Source organism: Carassius auratus, chromosome 14 (genome assembly GCF_003368295.1).
Source record: "Carassius auratus strain Wakin chromosome 14, ASM336829v1, whole genome shotgun sequence".
Taxonomy (NCBI): Eukaryota; Metazoa; Chordata; class Actinopteri; order Cypriniformes; family Cyprinidae; genus Carassius; species Carassius auratus.
In genome coordinates, this window is record NC_039256.1 from 27,014,705 (window position 1) to 27,041,764 (window position 27,060).

Here is a 27,060-nt window from a genome sequence, read left to right on the forward strand (position 1 = left end):
TGGAAAGTGAGGCTATAAGCTGTTATGCTTACAGCAGAACACAATTCTCGCCATCACTTCTGCCTGTTTACCAATTAATGTGTTTCACGTTATAAATTTCATTATATTGTTTTTTTTTTTGGTTTATTAGTAAGTGCATATGCAAACACTTGTAATAAGGTAGCTGTCAGAGTAGTTATCTTTTAATCATTAAAAATGCGTTTATGTAAATATGTGTTATAATAGCTTGCACAGTTGTATAGATTTTTTTTTTTTTACAATTAAACGCTCTAATGGTTCGGATTAAAAATAAAAAAGATTTTAAAAAATGGAAAAAAAATAAATATATATGAAAGAAAGAGTTTTAGGAAAATGTCCAAACAAATATCAAATCTTGAGGCAAATATTGCCTCTTAATAATTAAATAATTTCTGACGCTAGCGTCTGTTGCACTGATCGACAGTAAAAGAAAGATTGCACTGAGCAATCTGCACTTAAAGGCCTCGACCACTGAACGTCAGTCTCGAGCTCGCCGCTGCAATTCATCCGTTGTCCACCAGGTGGCGGCTCTACACCGACACTTTCTCTCTGAGTGATCGGAACAACAAACCGAACGGAGCAAGCGGGGTAAGAGCGTGTCCAAAACCGCCTCTGACCGCCACTTTCAAACTACATCCATGAAATAGCCGCGAATGCGCACTTTAAAGCCACTGGAGTCCATCTAGCGCTTCAAGAAGTCCTTATAAACAATCCGGAACCGACCCTGACGATCGGGTAAGTGGTAAAATGGCGGAGAGATTTATAGAAATTAGTGGCTTTAGGGTTATTTGGATGATGTGTTAGCCGGGCTAGCCTGATAAGCGAGGGACAGGATACGAAACGAGGCGCAGTGCTTCCGTTGCCGCGTTTAAACGATAAAAACACCTCGCTGTGCTCTTTGGGAACTCAAACAGCGTATTATGTTTTCACGAACGAACGTAGTTTATGTGTTTCTTGGCGTTTCATTGGTAAACAGTTAGCTAGCGGGCTAACCTTACCCTGCACAGTCAGGAACACAAATTGAGAGGCAAGATGGAGGACGAGGACGCGATGTTTTCCCCCCTTTTCCGAGATGGAAAAGCTGGTGTCGCACCTATTATGCTAATTTCATCACACTGTGTCAGTTTTAAACACAGTCGCTGGGTATTTTTACGCCTTATATGTAAGCGTGTGGTAGGTGTGCGTGCAAAATGACTAGAAACGAGCGGAGCCAAAATGGAGAATCCCGAAAACAGCTGTGCTGGATCGACTTCAAGATGGAGATTTTGTTCTCCTCTGAATCGTGTTTTAAATCGTTCCGTAGAAATATTGTGTGCTGTCTCGACAGTAGCCTGCATCTGCGCTATCAAGCTCGACGTTTAACGGTGACAATTGTGCGTTGGAAGTAAAACACCGCGAGTAATGAATATCGTGGTAAGAAGTGCGACGAGGAGTTCGCGAGCGTGTGCCTGATCTCAGCACTCAACTTCACATACATTAGCAGATTCCATTATTTCTCACTTCTCTAAACCAGTGGGTCGTGACCCAAAATGGGTCTCACTTCTGGTTTGATAGGGTGCTAAAACCATGCTTATGTGGGGCAGCAAAATAAATGTGCTAGTCAACTTTTAAAACGGTGGAAAAGACACTTCCCATATCTTTTGTTGTTGACGTCAGAGGCCGTGCATCCAATCAAACTTTACGGCATTTTGGCGCAAATTCCTCTGTCACTCTGTGAAATGGCTAATACTGATCCAATATTTGATACGTTACTATGAAGTTGTCTTAGGATGAATGGGACCAAAAACTAACACGTTATTTGCGTAATGCAATATCTGTGTAGTTCAGTTGGAAACTAAGACAGTAACGTTACCGTATCTGATTTTAAATTAGAATTGTTTACTTCGTTTAACGTTTAGAGTAGTTAATTTAGACCATTGTTTTATGTTAAGAGGAAACTGATGCTCTAGACATAATTTTTTATGTATATAGAAGCTTTATGTGTTTTATATGTATTATATACTCAACTGATCTGTCCACATTGGTAGCGGACAGGAAAGCATAGGATGAAATGGTGCAGTATTAGTTTTAGGCTAAGCTGTCATCATCCGCGCGCGCGGATAGAACCGTCATTTGGCGCCACTTTTCTTTCGAACGCATTGTCAACGATCACACCATTGCTTTTGAATTCCCGCCTTACAGCAGAGTATTCTAAAGAACATTGAGCTTTAGTGCGTCTGTGCACCGCGCATATATTCTGCTTATTGTTACTTGCTGGGTATTACATAACTGTTAACTCCCATTCTCAGAACAAACTTTGCTCTATCTTGTGCAGAGGAACATCGTATTCAAACATATCTATTTTATTCCGTTACTCATAATGTGATTAATGTAATTTAAAACTTATTTGATTCGCACACATTGAGGTACTGAAAGCCACACCTCTTTATGCACATATAAGGCCGACTTCAAAGTGTTGCGGGTAATATGTCCTTAAAATCCTTGCTCTCCTTGGAATGCTTTTAACAGAGCATTTAATTCAGAATATTAGTAGAATATGCATTAATCACACAAAATGATCCCTTTTAAATAATGAGCAGTGTCTAAATGCGTCATTTTTACAGCGGTGGCCTGCCCGGATCCTTCCTTCTCTCTCTGTTCATGTTTACGTCCACAAATGTTAGCTGGCCTCTGATTGGATGCGGTGTAAAGCAGGCCCGGACGTGTTGCTTCCTTATATGGGCACATAAGAAGACGTGAAGCTCCGGCTCTCGGAGATGTTTCCTGGAAACGGTGAAATCTGGATAGCCAATCAGAAAGGAAGGAACGTGGAATGACGGAGTCGCATAGCCACGCCCACTTGTTTTCATTCTGTACCGCGGGCACATCTTCCTCGCACAGCTCAGAAACAGCCCCTTTCACTTTCATTACGCTGTAATTCTCCAGACCCGTGCTGTTGTTGTACATGTAGTGGTATTTTTCAATATTTCCACAACGTGGAAGCAAATGCATTTATAATAAAGACGCCAAACCTGCTAAATCATTGATGAAAATACTTTTGGTGTCAACACAGCTACAATATGCTCTTTAATGTTCTGTGGCATTGCCTTCATCTCAAAGTGACTTGTAAGAGGAGTAGCCGTATTTTAGTAACAGTCTAATAAAGTACTTTCTCTAAGTTATATTTTTAAATCCAGTGAGGAGTAAACTGATTTATTTATTTAGATCCTCTGTGCAAGGATAAATGAAAAGTAAAACTCATACATCTAATTGTATTTGTGTTGTAGGATACCTGCTACCTGCTAATTACAGTACTTTATTGTGAATATACACATTTAACAAACAGAAAACAAACAAAAATGTTTTTATATTCTGAATATTTAAATGCAACAAATAAACACAAATCAACAGTATAGTATTTATTAGTTTTTCTTGCAGTTTATCCCAATGCATCTGAAACCCTTTACAGTACATACTATTTTCTCTGTCACTGACACAGTTCAACCCACATCTGCCTTTTTGAGGGAAAAACATTTTGTTAGTCATGCCCAATGTTTATTGAAATAATGTATGCAGTGCAATTTTTTGACATCCAAATGCCAAAAATTATGTATAATGATGGATTGAGGTGGATGCACCACTTCACAAGATTTAGCATTTTTCAGAGGAATTCTGTAACATTTATATTACATGTTCATTTTATGCTTTAAATGTTTGATCCCACTTTCTTTTCAGTGGCATTGTTATATTTAAATGACTAATTTGATACATTACACTTATTGTGTACTTATATTTTAAAATACCTGCATATAATTAAATCTGTAATTAATTTCTCTAATTACATTTATAATTACACTGTGTTGACCTATCCCCTACACCTTAACCCACCCTTAAACCTACCCAAACCTGTCCCTAACATTACTTGTGTCCCACCTCAATTGCATCAAAAGTGTTTTGCAGTACAATATGAAAACAAATAGAGCATTGTAATTATTATTATAATTTTTTTTACCAAAGGTTTAGTTGAAAAAGAAAAGATTCCTCCTAACCCAGCTTAAGAGGCAAATCTAAATTAATTGATTGTCTGAAAGTGTGTGAAGTGCTGCGGCTCTGAAACCTCTCAACCAAAGGTGCGAGTTTAGTGTGGGACTGTGTGTTTGTCTGAGCAGTGACTTTAAAGTGAATGTGAGCTCATTCTGCGCTGATGCTGTATTCAGGTTTTTGTTATTGAAATGATTTCTTAAAATATTAATTCCCCTTTTTCTAATACCACCGGTCTTTCACTGGCAATAACAGATCTTGTTTATGACTGGGATGTGAACTTAATGCCGTTGGCTATTTGCAAATATGCTATTTGATATGTGCTGGCTCAACACCCTGTTTCATTGTGAAACAGCCATTTAGTGAGGTCTTCATGGATAATCATGGAAGTCTTTCAGTCAGTGAGTGAGCTTTATATTAAATCGTTAATTACATTGTTTTGTTGTTGTGTATGTGTCATGAACAGGTGGTTGTGACCTCAGGAATATTTTACTGCAGAGCTGTGTTCTTCTCATGGGCTGATGATATCATATTGCTCTAATATCTTCCTCCTCTGCTAAACATGTCAAAGAGCTTTTTTATTTTAAGTTAGAACTAACTGGTCTAGAAAGCAATTGTAGTTCATAGAAAAATTATCATGGCTGTCCTGTTATTCATAATAAAATTTGAAGTGATACTTGTTATTTTGTCTTCCATAGAAGAAAGTCATACAGTTTTAAATGTCACAAGGGAGATTGAATGATGGCCGATTTTAAAGCTGCTCGATAATGACAAAAATCATAATCACGATTATTTTGGTAAATATTGTAATCACAATTATGAGTGGGCCATGTGACCAAAACTTTAAAGTGCCCCTATTACGGGTTATTATGGGTTATGAAAGGTTCATATTTTGGTTTTGGGAGTCCCCAACAACAGGTTGACATGCAAGCAAGGTCAAAAAACACCATTGTCTTATAATATGCATTTTATTTTACCTTTTTTGCTCAACGACTCCCAAAGGGTTCGCGCAACGATTCTTTTTCCAAACCCCTCGTTTGCGTGACGTTAAACTGGGGTGATTGGTCTGATGATCCAGTCTGTTGTGATTGGTCTGCTGCATGCAGTGCATGTCAACACCCATCACCATTACTTAGCCAAACAGCCATGGTATTAGCCGTAATGATAAAGCACTACAGTTTGTACACCAAGGTATTGCTCTATTCTTTATCAGAACTCAACAAGTGATAACAACGACAAACATTCATTAGCCATTTCTGGACAATTGTGAGTGAACAGATATTGCTGTTAGCCGCTTAGAGGGAGAGGAGGGGCTGTGCAGAACAAATACTACTAAATGCGTATTTTGCATCTTCAGATTAAAAAAAAAAAACTTATAACTTAGTCCCCCTCATGCAGAGATGTATAAAGTACTAGAGACCCAGACTTGAGTAAAAGTACAAGTGCTCTATCAAAAAAGTGACTTGAGTAGAAGTTGAAGTGCTCTTTAAGCACCACACTTAAGTAGAAGTACTAAAGTATTCAAAATTTTTTGTACTTAAGTATTGCAATTAGTCTTGCAATAAAAAGAAAGTAGTCAAAAGTTTGAACATATTGTTTTTATTATTTCAAATGATTAACCTAAAGGACAATCACAATTCCTTTGACTGTAACTTTTTGTATTATTAGTTATTAATTATGTCATTAATAACTTACCCTCATGTTGTTTCAAACCCGTAAGACCTCCGTTTATTTTTGGAACACAGTTTAAGATATTTTAGATTTAGTCCGAGAGCTCTCAGTCCCTCCATTGAAACTGTGTATACAGTATACTGCCCATGTCCAGAAAGGTAAGAAAAACATCATCAAAGTAAACCATATGACATCAGAGGGTCAGTTACAATTTGTTGAAGCATCGAAAATACATTTTGGACCAAAGATAGCAAAAACTACGACTTTATTCAGCATTGTCTTCTCTTCTGTCTGTTATAAGACAGTTCAAAACAAAGCAGTTTGTGATATCCGGTTCGCGAACGAATCATTCGATGTAGCCGGATCATTTTGAAACAGTTCACCTAATCGAACTGAATCGTTTTAAACGGTTCGCGTCTCCAATACGCATTAATCCACAAATTATTTAAGCTGTTAACTTTTTTAATGTGGCTGACACTCCCTCTGAGTTCAAACAAACCAATATCCCAGAGTAATTCATTTACTCAAACAGTACACTGACTGAACTGATGTGAAGAGAGAACTGAAGATGAACACCGAGCCGAGCCAGATAACGAACAAAACATTGACTCCTTCACGAGTCAAGAACCGTTTCTGTCAGACCTGTCCGATTCGTGAACCGAGGAGCTGATGATACTACTGCGCATGTGTGATTCAGCGTGAAGCAGACCGACAAACAGAGCATCTGAACCGAACTGAATCTTTTGGTGATTGATTCTGAACTGATTCTGTGCTAATGTTATGAGCCCAGGTAAACCGAAGGTTTGCAGTCAACGCCAAAGACGCCATTACGTCGAGTGCAAAAGAACCGGTGAATTGTTTTCTTCAACCGGTTTATTGAATCGAACTGTCAGAAAGAACTACTGGTGATCTGAAAACCGATGCAACCGGTTCTTGACTCATGAACGAATCATTATCTGGCTCGGCTCGGTGTTCATCTCTCTCTTCACAGCAGTTCTGTCAGCACGCGCAGTCTTCTTGATCGCTTGATTCGCTCAATGATGTGCCAGCTTCATCAAACCTGCCATCTACAGTTCTGGCAGTGGTAATGTGGGTTTGTAATGGAATGATTCGTAACCTTTTTATTATTGTAAGGAGTAACGATGCAGCACATAAAAAAATATCGGAGTAAAAGTATTAAACTCATCGAAAATATGTACTGAAGTAAAAGTGGAAGTAGCAGAAAAAAATAATACTCTAGTAAAGTACAGATACCGCCTTTTAGTACTTAAGTACAGTAGTGAAGTAGTTTTACTTCGTTACTATACATCTCTGCCTTCATGTCATCCAAGATGATCATGTCTCACTTTCTTCAGTCCCAAATATGGCTGTGCGATATGGGGAAAATATCTAATTGCGATTATTTTGACAGAGCGATTGCGATTTGATTTGCGATTTTTAAATTTGCAAAGTTAAGCTTCAGCTCAATATTGTCAATAATGTGCAGCACAGTATGAGTATCATTAACCTTGCTTTCCATTAAACCATTACAAAATTCCTTTTTTTTTTGGCATTATTCCAATAGGAATTACTGTTGTTCTATTCAATACAATTCCCATTATAATCCTGAAATCCTTTCAATTTTCAATTGTGTTTTGGGAGGGGTTCATTTATATATATAGGCAAGGCAAGATTATAATGGTATAACTAATTTTATAGAATTAAATTAGTTACAGAATTTCACTCGAAATACTTATTTTTTAATGTAAATAAAGAACTCTATTTCTGTAGTCAATTATTAAAGTATTACATGTAACACTGTATTTGAGAATTTAAGAACAAGTGGAAAATGTGCTGAATGTTTCATTTCATCCGAGTGAAATTAACAAGCAGTTAGACTGAATTTACATTCGTTTTAAACGTGGAGCCAGGCGCGAGTCGACATAGGTTGCGCACGTACGTCGAGCCTCATTCATACTGCCAGATGTGCTCGTGGAGATTTGCGCTGCAGGGCAGCACGAGAATATAACCAAGCGTTTACGAAACAAGCTGCGTGAGTGCGGCGAGTGTGAACGGCTCGTCCGTAAAGCGGGTTTCGCGCAGCGTAGGGAAGAGAGTGGCGAGTATGAGAAGCACTCCGAGACACAGGCAGTGTGCGGTCTCCTGAATTGCTAACATGCAATAAGAGATGCTCTTGATATGCATTGTGAAGCAGCTCTTGTAAATCATCTTTTTTGTTAAGCTTAAGTTACATAACGTTTTTTTCTTTAGTTTTAATTTGCCTAACTATTGACCTGCCCCTGTAGACACCATAATCCCACTCTGTCTCTCTCCTGCTTTGCGGTTTTTTTTTTTATATGGTGGGCGATTACACCAGTAGCGTAGCCAGAAAAGAGACTCTGGGTGTGCATATGAAAATCTGGGTGTGCCACATTTAGTGTCATATTACTGTGCAAAATTACAGAATAGTATTTTTGTCGCACTGCTTCCGTCCAACCATACTCCTAGTGGTAATTTGCAGGTCGTGTCAACATGTAGTTAATTGTTAAATGCAATAATTTTCTTCCAAATACGATAATTTTGAACTTCTGGTACGAGACTTGGACATTTCCAATCTTGCAACACTGTCTGTTGATGTTGGACCCGGGGAGTGAGAAACATCTTAATCAGGTGTAACGTTAAGGCCTTGTGTCCAGCTGTCCATCAAGCCAAGGTTTTTTGCTAAAAAAAAAAAAATTAAGAAAGGAGCTCTGCGACATATCGCTAGCTAGCAATGTGCAGTCGAAAATTATCTGTTTATATAATAGACTGCTGGGGTCACAGTCAGCTGCTGTTTGCTGATTGGTTGGCAGTCCAAATGTCGGCAGATATATTTTAACAAAAATCATTTAAAATGTAAATTACATATATTGGATTCTTGTTTCTGTGCCCCTGAGAGTATGATTTATAATGTTCAGTGGCGTCACAGATCTGCCAGATTCAAACAGATTGCGCGCGTTGGCTGGCACTGAGCCAGAGACGGACGCGCTCAGCGCTTGTCATATATCACAAGTAATATGCAGTGTTTTCAACCACATAATGTTTATTATAGGTTTCATACATTTAAATATACATAATCACTAGTAAAAAAATACATTGGTAGTTTGTAAAATACACACTGATGTCTATGGAAGCAGCAAAAACTATCTAATCAAAATTAATTGGCAGACGTCTTTTATTCATATATCAGACACACATAGCAGAACAATAAAGTTTACTCTATTCTTCGTCCAGTTCAACAGCCACTTACTTTCATGTATTTCGGGAGAAACTGGGGGATTCAAGTGCTGTACGTTAAATCCAGCTGACAGGACTCTGAACTGCAGCGCTCATCTCGTTATAGATCAAGACAATTTATAAATGTTTTTAAACGAGGAATCGTAATATCAGATAGTTGACATGGTAAGCAAGTTTGTGTATATATTTTAATAAAAAATGAAAAACTAAAAACGAATACCGATACATCTGTTAGTGGCTGCGGTGTGTCACGTGACAATCATGACGTGTTGCCATGGAAACAAGGGGTCAGTTAAAATATTTGTAATTTACGCGTTAAAGGGTTAATTTAATATGTATGTATGTATGTATATGTATATATATGTATGTATGTATGTATATGTATATATTCTAAGTAAACAACAATAGCCCAAGTTTAGTAAACTTTTTTTTATTGAGACTATAAAAAATAATTCTGCATCTATTTTTAGGTGTGCCAGCTGCCACTCTGGGTGGCACAGGCACACCCTGGCACAGGAAATAGGGTCTTGAGGCCATGTCACCGACATGTCAAACATGTTCAAAATCGTGATTTTATGACGAATACAATTAATCGCACAGCCCTAGTATATATGTCAGTTTAGGTGCGCACCTGGAGTAACTTCAGATTATTTTATGTACGTGGTCTGCTCCGTCTCTGAGCACATCCACATAAATCCTCCTAGCAGTTCATTTCATGTTTTTAAAAACACAAATGCGTCAACTAAAATCAAGCACATCCCATTTTGCAAAGGTCATGTGACATGATTTGCTGATTTGCATGTGAAATTAGGCTTTTATGGAGGAGTGAAAGCACAACACTGGAAAGAGAGCGGAATAGACCGCCGTAATAATAATTTTGTCTTTCATAATCGTTGGAGGCAGAACAGGCTGTTCCTGTGGATCAGTGGTAGAGCATTGCGTTAGCAGTGCAAAAGGTTGTGGGTTCGATTCCCAGGGAACACATGTTAGGCAGAAAATGTATAGCCTGAATGCACTGTAAGTCGCTTTAGATAAAACTGTTAGCTAAATGCATAAATGTATTTATTTTATTTTATTTAGAAAATGGTTTTTGTGTTGGAGAGTAGTGTTAAGTGTAGGGATGGGTATCATTAAGGTTTTAATGGTATTACTACTCTTACTGATACTGCTTAACGGTCCGGTACTTTAACGGTATTCTTATCGGTACTTTGTGTTGTGTTACTTTGTGTTGTGTTAGGCAGTCGAAAACTTGCATTTCACTGTCTGCACATAATGCACTTTTGAAAGATGCTTTGACAGATTGCTTGTGTTTCCGCTCTTACATGCAAAAATTTTGTTGCACTTATGACAACCAGCGTTGTCTGCATCAACTCTAGTGAAGTATAATCACACTTTGGAACGGTTTACCGTCTCCGCCATCGTCACTCTTTGTATTAAGTAGGAGTTTTCGTACTGTAAGGGGCACGCCGCTTTCTGATTTTTTTCCCCCAAAACCTTCGGGCACTTGCACTCCTGAGGAGTCTGCCGTTGCTAAGCAATCACGACCTGCTCTCTCCATGAAGACGCGGAAATTTCAGCAATGTATAAATGGATTTGCAGCACTAAAAACTGCTTGCAGTAGCACGACTACTAAATTAATAAAAAAATCCACATACACGCGACAGCGTCGCTTCCACTGAAACAGAAGCGCGCATACCACACGCCTACATTTGAAATAATGAAATTGAGCGTGCAAAAGACGCGATATGTGAACGGCCCCTTATGCGTGCGTGTGCGCCGCGCTCGTTCTTGTGTGTGTGTGTGTGTGTGTGACTGGCAGACAGCCTCCGCGGCGCCCATGAGATCTCGCAGATTTCACAGACAAACGTCTGATTAATATAGCGCAAATTAGAAATGTTTGGTAAGATAAAATGTGCACGATAACACTATTAAGCAAATCTCTTCGCCATCACCACTCTTTATTATTAAGCGGGAGTTTTCATAATGTTATGTCTGTGCGTGCGCCGCGTTTGTTGTGGTGTGTGAGTGTGTGACTGACAGACAGCCTCCGCGGCGCGCATGAGAGATCTTACAGATCTCACAGACAAACGTCTTAATATGATCGCACATTAGAAGTGTTTGGTGAGATGAAATGTGCACGATAACATTATTAAGCAAAAATGCATAGTACATTAATTTTTTTCCCCTCCAGTATCGAAAGAACCGATACAGTCAGATCTTATTGTTCCTACGGTTTTTCATAATTTAGTCCCTAGTCAAGTGTGCTTTTAAATATCATTAACTTAAGAAAGGAAGAAATAATTCAGAAGGCAAAAATATTTGCTTTATATACCTACTGTTGTCGTTGTTTTGCTATGGTGCTATTGATAGTTTTCACGTGATGTCTCATCCTTATATGAACGCCTAACGAAGCTTTGCTCCACTGACCAACAGTTAATTTTACATAGGTAACATTAAGTAGTGTAGTAAAATCAGAGCTGCACGATTGTGACAAATCATAATAGTCAAATATTCCCTTGAAATTGTAATTGTTATGGTTAATTATGATTATCACAAATTACATTGATGTTTATACCATTGCTTGATGCAGCTGCAAGCCGTATTCTTAGATGGAAAATGAACAAGTTGAATACACTAACTAAACAACTATTAGTGCTTTTCTATAGTATCAAGCCTCAAATATCAAATAAACATCAGATTGGTTTCTTGTTTAAATTATAAAAGAGTACAAATATGAATGGTATTATAATGGAGAAAGGAAAAAAAAACTAATCTTAAGCATGCAGAGTAACATAAGTGGACTTTGAATGATTATTTGCCGCTGTGAACGATTACGTAATTGTGGCGTACTTAATTGTAATTGCGACAAGAAATTTGATTAATTGTACAGCCTTAATTAAACTGCAGATATATAATTCAGCATAAACCTTATTGATTATGTATATTTTGTACAGGGAAGCAGATGAACCCAGAATATAAACACAATGTGCAAAGTTTCACATTAAATGGTTTCCCATAGAAAACCATTATAAGGAAAACACTGAACTGTTAAGTGGATTCATCCAGCCGGCTTCATCTGCTTGCATATATAAATGATGCATCATTAATATGGTGATTACTGAATTTTATCTTTTAATATTACAGTTTTAAATATGTTAAGGTACTTTCAGTGTTTTTAATGATTGAAATATTCTGACATCATGTGACTGAAAGATAGGAGCTACTTGAAATAAAGAGGTTCAGGCTCCTTCAGCTTTCACTGGAGTTCCTTCACACTGACTGAAAGAGTCTCTCTGTCTGAGTGATCAGCTCAGGAGCGCTGATATGGAGCCATACTGCCTCCCTGTGGTTACAATATAACGGCATTTGCTCTGCTTGACCATAATGATAGACTGATTGAAATTATAGGCATAGTAAAGCAAACAAACTAATTATGTTTTGGAAGCATTTTGATTTTAATAGCCCACATATACTACTGCGCTGAACATTTTTTTATAATCGTGTTAGTTGTATAATTTTTGGAATACACAATAATCCATGGCTTGACCATTGGAATTCTGCAACCGCTATACAAACGTTTTTTTCATTTTATGATTTGGTTGCCACTTAACCTTTGATGAAACCTTGCAAACCATTTTTTTCATACAGGAGTTTGATTCAACACTGTACACTGTGACATTCAGACTGTATTAAAATGCACCTCTCGTAGCTTGAGAACATGAAAAAACTGAGATGCGATGCGACAGCCAGCTGATGCGTCTGAATATAAGATAGCAATTAAAAAATGAGTTCAAAAACAGCCGAAGTTTATTTATAATACCAAGCAAGAATTCATAGATAACTGATGTCATGTGCTTGCTTTTAATCTCATACATTTTTAATGTGTGATTTTAATGTTAGTTTTTTCTCCCCATTTTGTGTGTGTGTTTTTTAGGTTTATGAGACAGAAGTACCCGCTGTTGCCCTGCGTGTATGAAGACAAAGCCTTTGATAAGTTGAAGTGGACCAGAAGATGTTAAAGAAATGATAGCTGCACCGGAATTACAAACAGAGTTTCATTTTGCTCAGTGAGTGCACAGACACACAGCAGTAATGAATACAGATTGTGTGCATGTATGCGTTCACACGTTTGCCTTCACTCTCATAACATTGATCTGTTTGTGTGAACAGGGACACTGACACCCGATTCTCATCAGACACTGATTTCGATGATCCTGATGGGAGGAATATCATTATCGGGAAGGGGAAGGTATGAGTGGACTCCGACATTTTTGATTATCAGAAATCCTTTACAACATTCCACAAGGTTCATTTAAATGGCCTTTTACCCCTTTTCCATGGAAATAGTTCTGGAGCTAATAATTGGCCTGGGTTCATGAACCTTTAATGGCTTAAGTTATAGTTCACTTAAAAATGAAGATTTGCTGAAAATGTACTCACCCCCAGGCCATCCCAGATGTAGATGTATGTTTCTTCATCTGAAAAGATTCTGAGATATTTAGCTTTACATCACTTGCTCACCAGTGGATCCTCTGCAAACAGCTGATCCATGTAACACTTTTTATTTAATGCATCAAGATTTTTTTGAGCAAGAAATATTATGCTACATTTCTCCAAATCAGTTCAAGTGAAGAAGCAAATCCATTCATGTATCGAATGGCCCGGGGTGAGTAAATCTTTTGACAAATTTTCACTTATGGATGAAAAAGGTTTATTACAGTGTATTTATAAAACATTTTTAACCTATATTAATTTTATTTATCTTTGTGCAAGCTGCTTGCGATCAATATTATTGAAATAAATGCAATTCTTTGTTACTGAATCACACATGATATTTGGCTGTATTACAATCACTGAATGGAGCAGTTTTTCACTTGTGGAGAGCTTGATCCAGTTCGTCAGTGTTGACCTGTGTTGTCACTCTGCTTCAGGCGAAGAAAGGAAAGAAGGGCCCTGGAGAGAAGGGGAAGGGAGTGGGGAAAGGGCCTGGACGCATGAACGGTCACCACCAGGAGAACGGCATGGAAAATGTGATGCTTTTTGAAGTGGTCAGGCTGGGAAAGAGTGCCATGCAGGTCAGTGAGCATATTACCGGCTTTTACACTGCCCTCCGTCTCGCTCTGGCATTCACATCTTAAATTCCCTCGTGTGGGTTTGTGGCAGGAGAATATGCAGACATATGTACCGCTGTGTAGTCCAGCAGATTTTGACCTTTGCGAGATTTCTGCTCTCCTCTTTTGCAGTCGGTCGTTGATGACTGGATTGAGTCCTACAAACATGACAGAGACGTCGCACTTCTCGACTTGATCAATTTCTTCATCCAGTGCTCTGGCTGCAAAGGTTTCATTTCTCATGTGATCTGATCTGCACTCGTAGAGAATAAATGCTGTATGACAGGCATAATTATGATAGTTACAGGGATAGTTTCAAATTAAAAGACATTTATTGCTTATTCATAACTATATCATTCCAGTCTGCATTTTTATTTTTTTATTTTTTTGGAACAATAAATAAGATGATATGAAGAATGTTTGCACTGCTGCCTTCCATATAATGAAAGTGAATGGGGGTTAAGGTTATCAAGCTCCAAAAAGACTTAAAAACACAATATAATTGGTTCTCATGTTATATTCAATCCATATCTTTGTGTGAGGAGCAGACCAAAATTTAAACCCAGGTCATTACTCATTAAAAATCTGGCCTTGAAAAGCTTGCAAAAACTGCAGCGCATTGCTTATAGTAAACAATTTGATCATCTTGGATTCTAATATAGTTATTAGATATCACAGTTGTCATAATAGTTGCCGTTCTTGTTGAGACCGGTCCTGAAGTTTCATTATATGAAAAAAAAAAAAATGCTTTCTTCTAAATTATTCTATGTTCTATGAACGCAATAAATAATGACAGAATTTGTCATTAAAGTTTTCTTTTAGCAGTGCATTTTCCTCTTTCAAAAAAACAAAAGCCACAAATAAATGAATTGGCTGGTGCAGCATGTCCTGGGCCAACTATAAACACATCAGTTTTGTTTCTTAATGGTTATACTTTTTCAAAATACCAACATTTTAAGTCTCATTTTGAGTGTTATTTTTGCAGGTGTTGTCTCTGGTGAGATGTTCCGCAACATGCAAAACTCTGAGATCATCAGGAAGATGACAGAAGAGTTTGATGAGGTAAATTCGCGCTTCAACCATAAACATGATTCCTAGAGAACATGTTTCATCGTCCACTAGAGTGTTTTTTGAATTATTTTATAATCCCACACTAAGCAGTGAGAGTTGATGTTATTGTAGGACAGCGGTGATTACCCGCTCACCATGGCCGGGCCGCAGTGGAAGAAGTTCAAGTCAAGTTTCTGCGAGTTTATTGGTGTATTGGTGCGGCAGTGTCAGTACAGCATCATCTATGACGAGTACATGATGGACACGGTCATCTCACTGCTCACCGGTCTCTCTGACTCTCAAGTCCGTGCCTTCAGACACACCAGCACACTGGCAGGTCGGTATCTCTCTCTGCTGCTTTGTAAATCTGAACTTTGTTTTGATTAGTCCAAATAAAGTATTATGTTTTTTCCCCATAGCTATGAAACTGATGACGGCCCTCGTGAATGTAGCTCTGAACCTCAGCATTAACATGGACAACACTCAGCGGCAGTACGAAGCAGAGAGGAACAAGATGATTGGCAAGAGGGCCAACGACAGACTAGAACTCCTGCTTCAGAAACGAAAGGAGGTGAGTGTTATCTAAGACCGAGATGCAGCATAGGTCTGAAGAAATTCTGTGTGTTGGCATTGTCTTAGAGTAACCTTGAAACCTGGAAGAGTAAATAAATGAAGCCTTCAGAGGAACAGGGGATTCATTGCACTCTTCCCTGTGGAGACTCACTTCCCTTTGCGTCATTCTTCCAGGGCACTGCAGCGTTTGCTGCTTTCCTTCCAAACACCTACGCACGTGTTGGCCAACAGCCACAAAAACGCACGACCAACCAAACACTTGGCACGTTTCATCTGTGCTCTTTCCCCCTACTTTAAAGCAGATTTAACATGGATAAAGCAATTTTAAAAAAATATCCTATTCTAATGAGAATTCTGTGTTATTGTGGGCTCTCGGGTCAACCGCAGCGCCCGTGGGGTTAGAGATCGCCTAAATTGCTGTAAGTACCAAAGCTGTGTTTAACTGGTGCTGTAAATTAACTGGGTTATGTAATAACAGGCCCTGCTGTTATGCCATCTGCATGTGTGATGTTTTATTGATGTCTTGATAGTGTTGTGTTAAACCACGTGGACACACACAGAAGTTGAGTTGTAATATAGTTGGCTCAGAGGAATATGACCACATCTGTGGCATGCTCTTGATTTATCTGTGCAGGAAAACTGTGCAGCAAACATACAGCTTTCACCCCGTAGATCAAAAAATGTTTTTGTTTTTTACAAACTGAGGTATGAATTTGTTTTTATATAGTAGCTGATTGTATGTCCTACAACACTGGTTGTGAACCTGTCTGACTCCACAATACAATATTCATATACCCCTTCCCTATGTAGTAGGATAGGAGGTTTCCTCAGTATATCAGCTCTAATGAGGGATTTTTATTTATTTATAGCAGTTAGGAGTGTCCCTAGATAACACACCTCTCCAGATTAAAAAAAATTTGTTCTAAAGTAACATTAATAATCATTGCAGTTCATTCATTTTATTTGAATTCTAATAGAAATTAAAGTGATTGCAATTCTGAATTCCAGAAGTTTAAAGCGCAGAGTTTCTTCAGGAATTCCTCTCTTTATAACTAGTGGATTTACATGGCTTTTGTAGTAATTTGTGATTTGCTGGATTAGGATTTTAACAAAAAAAATTTTTATAAATATAAATTAAAATGTATATGTCTTTATAAAACCTTAAACGCCATGGACATTTTTGTAACCTATTTTACAGGTCTGAAAAATATCACTTTCAAAAACTCCTGTCCAGGTTTTCTGTGGGAACCTTGGTTTTTAACATTTGTTAATAATGGGATGAATTAAGAAATATTTTTAAAACTTTAAGTCTTTTTTTAAGTCTTTTTTTTTTTTTTTATATATTACTGCAAGAGGGTTTGAGGTTCTAAACATTCACACCATTTCTTAAAGGATCACACCAAAGATGGCTATCACGTTGCCCTGTGATCAGATTATGGTCACATGTGGCCATACAGTAAGCATAGGAAACACTAAATGAATCGCATATTTGAGAGCCCTTGACCTGGAAAAAGAGAGAGTGCTGTTATTGCAAATTATAGAAAGTGCTAATAAATAGAAACTAGAAATTAAATCAAGTGGCAGAAGTGAGCAGAAGCTCAAATATAAGAAATATTTTTTAAACACAAACTCTTGTCTAGTAATGCAGCTTACTTTTATGTGCCACCTACAGCAATGATTATAATGAACTGTTGTTTTCTTTACAGTTGCAAGAAAATCAAGATGAGATTGAAAACATGATGAATGCCATTTTCAAGGGTGTCTTTGTTCACCGATATCGGTATGCACACTCATAAACGTTGATTTTCTACCAGCACAAGCTCTCATCACAAATGACTACTTCAGTGATTACTCAATAATACTCAGAAATGTTCCTGTGGGCTTAAGTGCTTCTGTTATTCCTCCTCAGAGATGCGATAGCAGAGATCCGGGCGATCTGCATCGAGGAGATTGGTGTGTGGATGAAAATGTACAGTGATGCATTTCTAAACGACAGCTATCTGAAGTACGTGGGCTGGACGATGCACGACAAGGTGAGGATTCAATCATTTTTCTTTCACATTTCTTAAATCCCTAAATATAGTGTCAGATGGAGTTAGTCACGACACAATCCTGGAGCTGGAAGGAAATGTAAGTCTCTTCCTCTCTCCCTCTCAGCAAGGTGAGGTGCGTCTGAAGTGTCTCACGGCTCTGCAGGGGCTGTACCATAACCGCGAGCTCAACGCCAGGCTGGAGCTCTTCACCAGCCGCTTCAAGGTGAGAGAACCATCTGGGGAAGCTTCTCATCCAAAAAAGAGCAAACGCTGGAATTAGTCATCAGAATACTGCTCGGTGAAATGAAAGTTTAATTTAATGGTTTAGTTTATTTTTTCAATATTTTAAAATAAAATGGATTGTCTGTTTGTCTTCATCAGGACCGCATTGTGTCCATGACGCTGGACAAGGAGTACGACGTCGCAGTGCAAGCAATAAAACTGCTCACACTGGTGTTACAGTATGTATAAAACAGACACCGAATACACTCACTGCTACAGCAGTTACTTGCATCATACCAGAATTAATGATATTTTATTTGGCTTATATGTTGGTGAATTGAATTGAATACTAGTTAGAAAGAACACAGAATATTGATTATGATTTTCTTTTTTTAAGAAATTAATACTTTTTTTTCCCAGCATGTAAGGACACGTTAAACTGATCAAAATGAGACATTTATAATGTTACTAAACTTTACAAAAAAAATATTGAACTTTGTTTATTAAAGAATCCTGAAAAAATGTCTGTGTTAAAACAACAGCAAATAAACCGTTGTGCCGGTTAATATTTTTTTAAAAACAGTTTTCAAGCAAATATTAACCAGCACTGTTTATTTGTTGTTTTTTTAACACAGATAATAATAGGAAATGTTTTTTGAGTATAGAAGGATCCTTAATCAATACATTATGGAATTGATATTTTTTTGTATCTTTCAATGCATATTACAAGTGTCATGCAAACACTGAAGACTGAAATTTCAGCTTTGCCATCACAGGATTAAATTACATTTTACATACAAAACAGCTATTTTAAATCGTGGTTTTATTTTATTTTTTGTAGTAATATTCCAGATATTCCAGATATTTTTTTTTTTCAATCAAATAAGTGAAAACTTTGTGAGCATAAGAGACTTTACAATAAATCACCCAAACCCAAAACTATGGAATGGTAGTGTAGTATAATTCACCATTGTAATGAATCACTTAAAAAGATTAATGAACCAATGAGATATTTAATTCAGTCAGATTGTTTGTTTAATGAACTCACAATAAACTATAATTCTTTACTGTTCACTTCAAATGAAATAAGTGTACCTGTAGTACAAAAAAATAAAAAGATAACTGCAGGAAACGCTGTAGACACAACTAGCTGTGATAATCAGCATGGCAGGATGCTCATATGATGATGATGTTGTTTGTTATTACAGTAGCAGTGATGAAGTTCTGACTGCAGAAGACTGTGAGAGTGTGTACCATCTAGTGTATTCAGCCCACAGACCTGTCGCAGTGGCAGCAGGAGAGTTCCTCTTTAAGAAGTGAGTTTCACTCATTCATGTCCCATGAAGCTTTACATTTCTGCCTTCCTATAAACCCAGTCTCCAACCTACCGAAAGTCATAAAACAAAACTATTCGCTGCATCTAGACTGAGTGGAGACTTGAATGAATAGATAACAAGAGTTCGAGGTAAACTGAATAGCTTTACATTTTCATCTTTGTTTGCAGACTGTTCAGTCATCGAGACCCTGAAGATGACAGCATGCCCAAGAGACGAGGCAGACAGGGTGTGAATGCCAACCTCATCAAAACCGCGGTCTTTTTCTTCCTGGAGAGTGAGGTGAGCTAACATCAACAACATCATCGTGAAGCAAGTGTCAGTAAATCAAAGCAGCGCTGTTTGTATGATGCATTGAAGTGGTGCATTTTCTCTGCAACTAATGTCACCAAACAGATAAAAAAAAAAAAAAATGCAGACACTGCATACATTGATTTTTATTTAGTTTTCTACTTGAATATATCTTGAAATGTAATTTTTTTTTCCCATGATGCAAAGCTGATTTTTTTTTTTTTAGCAGCCAATACTCCAGACTTCGGTGTCTTTCAGAAATAATTAATATGCATTGAAGGATCATTTTTATTATAGATGTAAGATGTTATAAGGTGTTATTTTTTTGATCCTCAGCTTCACGAGCATGCAGCCTACCTAGTGGACAGCATGTGGGACTGTGCAGCAGAGATCCTGAAGGACTGGGAGTGCATGATCAGCCTACTGCTGGATGAGCCACTGCCTGGAGAGGAAGGTCTGACCCAGTGACGCAGCACCAGAACACACAGGGTTGACTTTTACCTGCTCTAAAGGAAGTGGGAGATTAATTACCTTTGTGTGTGTTTTCCAGCTCTGACGGACAGACAGGAGACTGCTCTGATAGAGATCATGTTGTGCACCATCCGTCAGGCTGCAGAGTGCCATCCTCCTGTGGGCAGAGGCACAGGCAAGAGGGTAAGACCTGATGTCACACGCATCGGCCAGACCTTGAAGACAGATCCCTGCTCTCACATATTGCCTCTTACCTGCTGTTCTCAATTCTCACTTGATCTTGTTTCAGGTTCTGACAGCGAAGGAGAAGAAGACTCAGCTTGATGACCGGACGAGAATGACCGAGATCTTTGCTATATCATTGCCAGCTTTACTTGCAAAGGTTAAAGCCTATTGAAATCAAATGCAACATTAAATGGGTTTTACAGAGCATTGTAACTGATAAATTTCTTTTTTTTTTTTTTCTTACATGCAGTACTCTGTGGATTCAGAGAAAGTGACGAATCTGCTGCAGCTGCCCCAGTTTTTTGATCTGGAGATCTATACCACAGGGCGTTTGGAAAAGGTCTGAACCGCATATCATTTAAACAGTGCTGAATGAACACTGATTATTCACAATAGGCTGATTGTGCAGCATGTAAATGGAAGCCGGTTTTCTCTCTCATAGCACCTGGATTCATTGTTAAGACAAATCCGAGAGATTGTGGAGAAGCACACGGACACAGATGTGCTCGAGGCTTGCTCTAAAACCTACCATGCCCTGTGCAACGAGGAGTTCACTATCTTTAACCGAGTGGATATCGCCCGTAGCCAGCTCTTGGATGAGCAAGTGGACAAATTTAACCGGCTACTGGAGGACTTCCTGCAGGAGGTGAGGACAGCGAGCACTTTGATGTTGCTCTGTGTTTGCATAGGAACAACAGTTTGGCTTCCACTGTAACACTGTGTCTGTTTCTCTGTATGGATGAATCCGACTAGTCCGCTATCTCTAACTTGATTACTTCATCTAGTAGATATATTTAAGTCTTTATTGTTTAGAGCTACCTTAAGACAGGTCAGTAGAATACTCTCACTAGTCAGTTGTGGAAGTAGTAAATAAAATGCATCCCTAATAGTCAAATCCAACTGTTTCTTTCTGAATGATGCCCCAATGTATCAGAAGCTGGGAAAGTTTCACTTGTCTATATACGACCTGTTTCCTCCACAGGGTGAAGACCCAGATGAAGATGATGCTTATCAAGTTCTTTCCACACTGAAGAGGATCACAGCTTTCCACAAGTAAGGCTTTCCCGGTCTCATCTCTCTGATTATTATGAAGTGTTTCTCTCAAACAGATCATCACTTTAGTTAATTTCTTGATTTTTCTGTTTAGTGCTCATGACCTTTCCAAATGGGACCTTTTCACCAGCAACTACAAGTTACTGAACACTGGTATTGAAAACGGAGACATGCCTGAGCAGGTATTGAAGAATTATTGAGGTAGTGCCTGACAGGCCCACACTTTAAAAGACATTTTTTAATGACGTTTTCTCTTAATTAAGACTTTATATCTCACAATAAAGGCTTCACTTTTCACCTTTCACTTGTTATAGTTTCACAGTTCTTGTAATTGTGACCATTTTATATAATTGTGGATGATTTTTGTGATTCACTTGTTTTCTCACAGTTAGAACTATATTTCTCAGAATTGCAACTTTTGCAAAACAAATTGTTTCTTACTCTTTACTCTCAAAATCCACTAAAACGTTACTTTTGATTGTTGGGTAATGTTACTGCCTCTCTGGATGTTTCAGATTGTCATTCACGCACTGCAGTGCACACATTACGTCATTCTTTGGAGCTTAGCCAAGGTCTCTGAGGGCACTTCTAAAAAGGTAGCTCCCATTCATATGATTTGTATGCATGCATCCTTTCCCCTTATTTGCTGTGGTTTGTTGGATGTCAACAATGCATTTGGTCTCTGTAGGAGGACATGTTGACTCTGAGGAAGCAGATGAGGGCGTTTTGTCTGATGTGCCAGCGTTACCTAACCAGCGTCAACACGGCTGTCAAAGAGCAGGTCTGTATCAAAGGTCACAATGAGTCATTGTGCTACAAACAGCCTGTACCTGACTGTATGTTCTCGCTCAGGCCTTCACCATCCTCTGTGACCTGCTGCTGATCTTCAGCCATCAGATCGTCTCAGGTGGGAGGGAAGCTCTTGAGCCCTTAGTATACAACCCCGAGGCGTCCCTGCAGTCCGATCTTCTCAATTTCATCCTGGACCACGTCTTCATTGACCAGGATGAAGATAGCAACAGCACAGGTCGATCACTGCTAATGGCATAATGACTTTCAGTTAGAACCAACAGGCTTTGCTGAATGGATTTAGCGCCCCTGGCTGTTTAATGTTGAATGCTAACACTAAGACAACACAAATGAAATTGGCTTTAGAAGTGTTTAATTGATTTCGAGATTAGAGACTCTAGCAACACTTAATCCTGTTGTGCACTGTGCTTTAGCTGAATTACACTGAGTAGTTTAAAGGGAGAGTTGTTGGACAAATATCAACTTGCGACTCGAGTGCTTCATTTGTTATCAAGAAACAGTGCTTAAAAAGTGACCACTAGAGGGAGGCAGTTTTCCTTCTAGTGCATGAACAGTATTTAAATGTCTGTTTCCCTTTATTTTTGTACAGATGGACAGCAGGATGATGAAGCCGGAAAAATCGAAGCTTTGCACAAGAGGCGAAACCTGCTGGCTGCATACTGCAAACTCATTATCTACAATGTAGTTGAGATCAACACTGGGGCAGATATTTTTAAGCAATACATGAGGGTGAGTCTGTTCATTCTTTGAATATGCATTTTCAGATCATTAGTTCTCTTTATCGCTCACTTAAATGCAAGTTTTTCCGTTTCCTGTCCAGTATTACAATGACTACGGTGACATCATCAAGGAAACCATGAGCAAAACGAGACAGATCGACAAAATCCAGTGTGCAAAGACACTCATTCTGAGCTTACAGCAGGTTAGTGACCATACGTTTTCATATCTGCCATCAAAATGAGTTTTACTTGCAGGTTTCTGACTTGTCTTTCTCCCTTTGCTGAGTGCAGCTGTTCAATGAGATGCTGTCAGATCTGGGACCCAGCTTTGACCGCTCATCCTCAGCTTTCTGCGGCATTAAAGAGCTCGCTCGGCGCTTCTCTCTGACATTTGGCCTGGATCAGGTCAAAACCAGAGAGGCCATCGCCATGTTACACAAGTGAGCTCCCATTCAGTTCCTCTTCAAGGAAAAACCAATTGTGTGTGGAGTAAAACCAGTTGTTTACACACCCCATGTTGCTTTCTCTCTAAAGGGACGGTATTGAGTTTGCCTTCAAAGAGCCCAATCCTCAGGGGGAGGGACATCCTCCTCTCAACCTGGCTTTTCTTGACATTCTCAGTGAGTTCTCATCCAAACTCATGCGTCAGGACAAACGGACTGTGTAAGCAGACATTTATTGATCTCAGCATGTGTATTTATATTTGTGTAACGATCATTCATTAGGTTTTGGATCTAATGTTGTTTCTTTCTCTCCTTTTCCCAAAGGCACATGTATTTGGAGCGCTTCATGACATTTCAGATGGCCCTGCAGAGAGAAGACTGCTGGCTGCCGCTCATCTCTTACAGGAACTCACTGCAGGCAGGGGGTGATGATGACACGATGTCTGTGGTCAGTGGCATCAGTAGCCGAGGCTCCTCCGTCAGGAGTAAAAAAGCTAAGCCTGCCACTGGCAAGAGGAAATTACCAGAAGGTAAAACTATTAGAATTCAAGAAACCAGACAAGTATTAAATGTATTAAACTTAAAGACAAATCCTTCTAATTAGATGGTTCACCAAAAGATGAAAATTGTCATTTATTCGCCCTGCTTAACACAAAGATATTTTAAATCTTAACTGTTAGTAACCACACAGTTGCTGGTTCCAATTGACTTCAATAGTATGAACAAAAAAACTCCCCAAATCAATAGAGACCAGGAACAGTAATTTCCTGACAGAATTTTCATTTTTGGGTGAACTATCGCTTTAAACCCAATCCCTGCAAATGTAGATCCCACATAAGAAAAATCCAGTCTTCAGCCTATGCACATAACCTTTTTTCTTTCTCTGTAATCTATTAAATTCAAATGTACATCACAATATGGAAGAAGCGATCAGCCACTGTTTTCATTTTATGGCGACTTCAACGATCGTCCTGCTTTCTGTGTGCAGAGGAGAGCAGCAGCAGCAGTGAAATATGGATGAGTCGTGAGCAGAGCATGCAGACGCCCGTCATGATGCCTTCACCCCACCTCACCTCCACCATCATGAGAGAGCCCAAACGCCTGCGTCCTGAGGAGAGCTACATGGGGGTGTATACAATGACCCCCGATCAGCAACAGCAGCACACACACCCTCAGACCCCTCAGCCACAACACCACCAAACACCCTTGGACTACAAGTAAGATTACTGATGATCAATCTTTACAAGTTTCTCGTGTTTGTGGCACTTTCAGGTGTTTTAGACAGATCATTTCAGCCATGAAATGTTCATGCATGTGTGCTGCTTAGTGTAGTCTGGGACTGAAGGGATATAGTGAGGTGTGATGTTATTGTTTTACAGCACACAAGTCACTTGGATGTTAGCACAGAGACAGCAGCAAGAGGAAGTGGCCAGACAGCAGCAGGAGAGAGCTATGAACTACGCCAAATTAAGGAGCAACCTTCAGCATGCTATGTAAGGGAACTTTACACTGCACTTCATGTTCGATGGGTAGATGCAGTTTGAATGCACACAAAAACATGTTTTTTACTATATGGTGCTACCGGTCTTCTGATGCTTGCAGTCGTCGAGGAACAGGCCTTATGGAGGATGATGAGGAGCCAATTGTGGAAGATGTGATGATGTCATCAGAAGGCCGAATTGAGGATCTTAATGAAGGCATGGACTTTGACACCATGGATATTGATCTGGTAATAAGCTTATGCTAATGCCATTTGTCTTCATGACTTGGGTCTCTAGGAACAGACTTTTGTGTCAGTGACAGAGTATATTACCGTTCAAAAGTTTGGGGCATGTATGTTTTTTTATGTTTATGAAAGAAGTCTGATCTGGTCATCAAAGGCTGCATAGATTTGGTCAAAAATACAGTAAAAGTAATATTATGGAATATTATTGCAAATTAAAATAACAGTTTTCTGCTTTGATATATTTGAAAATGTCATTTATTAGGGTTTACTTCCAGTCATCAGTGTCACAAGATCCTGCAGAAATTTTTTTAATATGCCGATATGCTGCTCAAGAAACATTTAATATAAACACTGAAAATATTTGTCCGGCTAAATATTTTTTCAAACCTTTCAGGATTCTTTCCAGCATATACCATATTTATATATATATATATATATATAGAAAAAAAAAAAAATCTTTTAAACGGAATCTAGAGTGTAACTTGAAATGTTTTTAATGTATGATATTATAATAATATTATTATTATATTATAATAATATAATATTATGAATAATGGTTAATAAAGAATTAATTTCTTTCAAAACAAAAATCTTACAGACCCCAGCTTTTGAATTTTCTGTGTATGCCTATTTATTTGTAATGAAATTTAAATGTCATATTTTGTAAATTAATTTCATTTAGCACATCTCATCTTTACCTTCTGCACTTTCGTATCTTGCAGCCCCCATCGAAGAATCGACGAGAGCGATCGGAACTGAAGCCCGACTTTTTCGACCCTGCCTCCATCATGGATGAGTCTGTAAGAAGCACTCATTTCCTGGGTTATGATGCTTTTCAGCGGTAACTCGTTCACTCCAACATTAAGGATGTGAAAGAGAGATCACCACTAGATGGCACTAGCAGGAGTGATTTCAGATAGTTTGAATTGCCCTTGTGCAAAAAGACAGAGAGCGGGAGAGCATCTCACTATGATAAATACTAATCAGACCCATCTGGACTGATGATTGAATGTTTGGTTCAATTGTTTGGTAAGTCTAAACACTGAACTGAATTTGACCATTTTCTCTTGTAGGTCCTGGGAGTGCCCATGTTTTAAGATTAAAATTGGAGGCGTATGAAGAGAAGAGACATTTTGTGTGAATTCACATTGATTCTCTAAAGAGAATTAAATTCAATGGAGTGATTGGCATCCAAATCAGCTCGTACCATTGACGCTTACTAAAACGCAGAAAGGATAAAGGAGCAATTCAAAGTCTTTGTAATCGTTGTGTGGGCTTTCCCTGATTGTGCAAAACAGTGAGAGTAGATACTGAATGCCATGGAATCTCGGACTGTCCTAGCCATACATGAGTTTATGATAAAAAATATATATATAAATCTATATATATATACAAATATTTCACAGTTGAACGTCATCATGTTTGAAGAAACATATGTGAGATCTTTTGGAGTTGTGGTATTTCTTGAAACCGGGGGTGAATGCATCTTTTTTAACTTAAAGACAACTTTGTTATGTATAGCCCTTTTGTAATAGTGAGTAATCTGGTGTAAAGTAGTAATTTATAAACAGGTTTTTGCTCATCATAGTGAGTATTGATATATTTTATTCTTCTTATCTAATATGTGAAATGGATGAAAACCTCCAGGTCTTTATATCTAGTATTTAGTTTCCTTTTATTCCACCCTTAAAAATCATGACATACAACATGAAACTTAAATCAAAACCCACTGAGCACCCCAAATTATTTCTGCCTTTGGTGCATTTTTAATACTTTGGTGCAATTTCAGTGACAGGATCAGTGATATGTGTATGTGAAATACCTCGACTCTTCAGTGGGCCTGTTGCTGTCTTTGCACCAGCTGAACTGTTTTCATGTGCCAACTGTTCTAGTAAATCAGGCACGTAGAATCCCAGTCGGTCCGTGGAGATGCACAGAAAGGACTGTAATTCTTCCGCTGAGTCACGTGGCTTATCCAAAGATCAGATCTGCTCGTTTGTCCCTCTAAAATCTAAGATCAAGCAAAGAAGAGGAA

At 38.5% G+C, this 27,060-nt stretch overlaps 1 protein-coding gene across 1 annotated transcript; it reads left to right on the forward strand.

Moving 5' to 3' along the window:
* Window positions 1–545: 545 nt before the first annotated feature.
* Window positions 546–25,905, forward strand: stag2b (STAG2 cohesin complex component b). Its single transcript, XM_026280996.1, has 33 exons — window positions 546–753; window positions 12,899–13,031; window positions 13,135–13,213; window positions 13,896–14,039; window positions 14,208–14,304; window positions 15,061–15,137; window positions 15,258–15,462; window positions 15,545–15,696; window positions 17,405–17,478; window positions 17,608–17,731; window positions 17,856–17,954; window positions 18,113–18,192; window positions 19,162–19,269; window positions 19,458–19,569; window positions 19,915–20,032; window positions 20,129–20,232; window positions 20,339–20,431; window positions 20,525–20,614; window positions 20,717–20,920; window positions 21,257–21,327; window positions 21,422–21,509; window positions 21,843–21,923; window positions 22,016–22,108; window positions 22,180–22,354; window positions 22,727–22,866; window positions 22,958–23,059; window positions 23,148–23,296; window positions 23,391–23,519; window positions 23,624–23,829; window positions 24,288–24,516; window positions 24,679–24,792; window positions 24,902–25,028; window positions 25,748–25,905. Exons 2-33 carry the CDS (start codon window positions 12,988–12,990, stop codon window positions 25,868–25,870), a joined length of 3,831 nt encoding a protein of 1,276 aa, XP_026136781.1. The 5' UTR covers window positions 546–753; window positions 12,899–12,987; the 3' UTR covers window positions 25,871–25,905.
* Window positions 25,906–27,060: the final 1,155 nt, after the last annotated feature.

Coding starts and splice junctions, on each gene's coding strand:
- stag2b (XM_026280996.1), top strand. CDS start 12,988: ATGATAGCTGCACCGGAATTACAAACAGAGTTTCATTTTGCTCA. Junction 17,479..17,607: donor GTCTTTGTTCACCGATATCG/GTATGCACACTC, acceptor ATTCCTCCTCAG/AGATGCGATAGCAGAGATCC. Junction 18,193..19,161: donor CTGCTCACACTGGTGTTACA/GTATGTATAAAA, acceptor TTGTTATTACAG/TAGCAGTGATGAAGTTCTGA.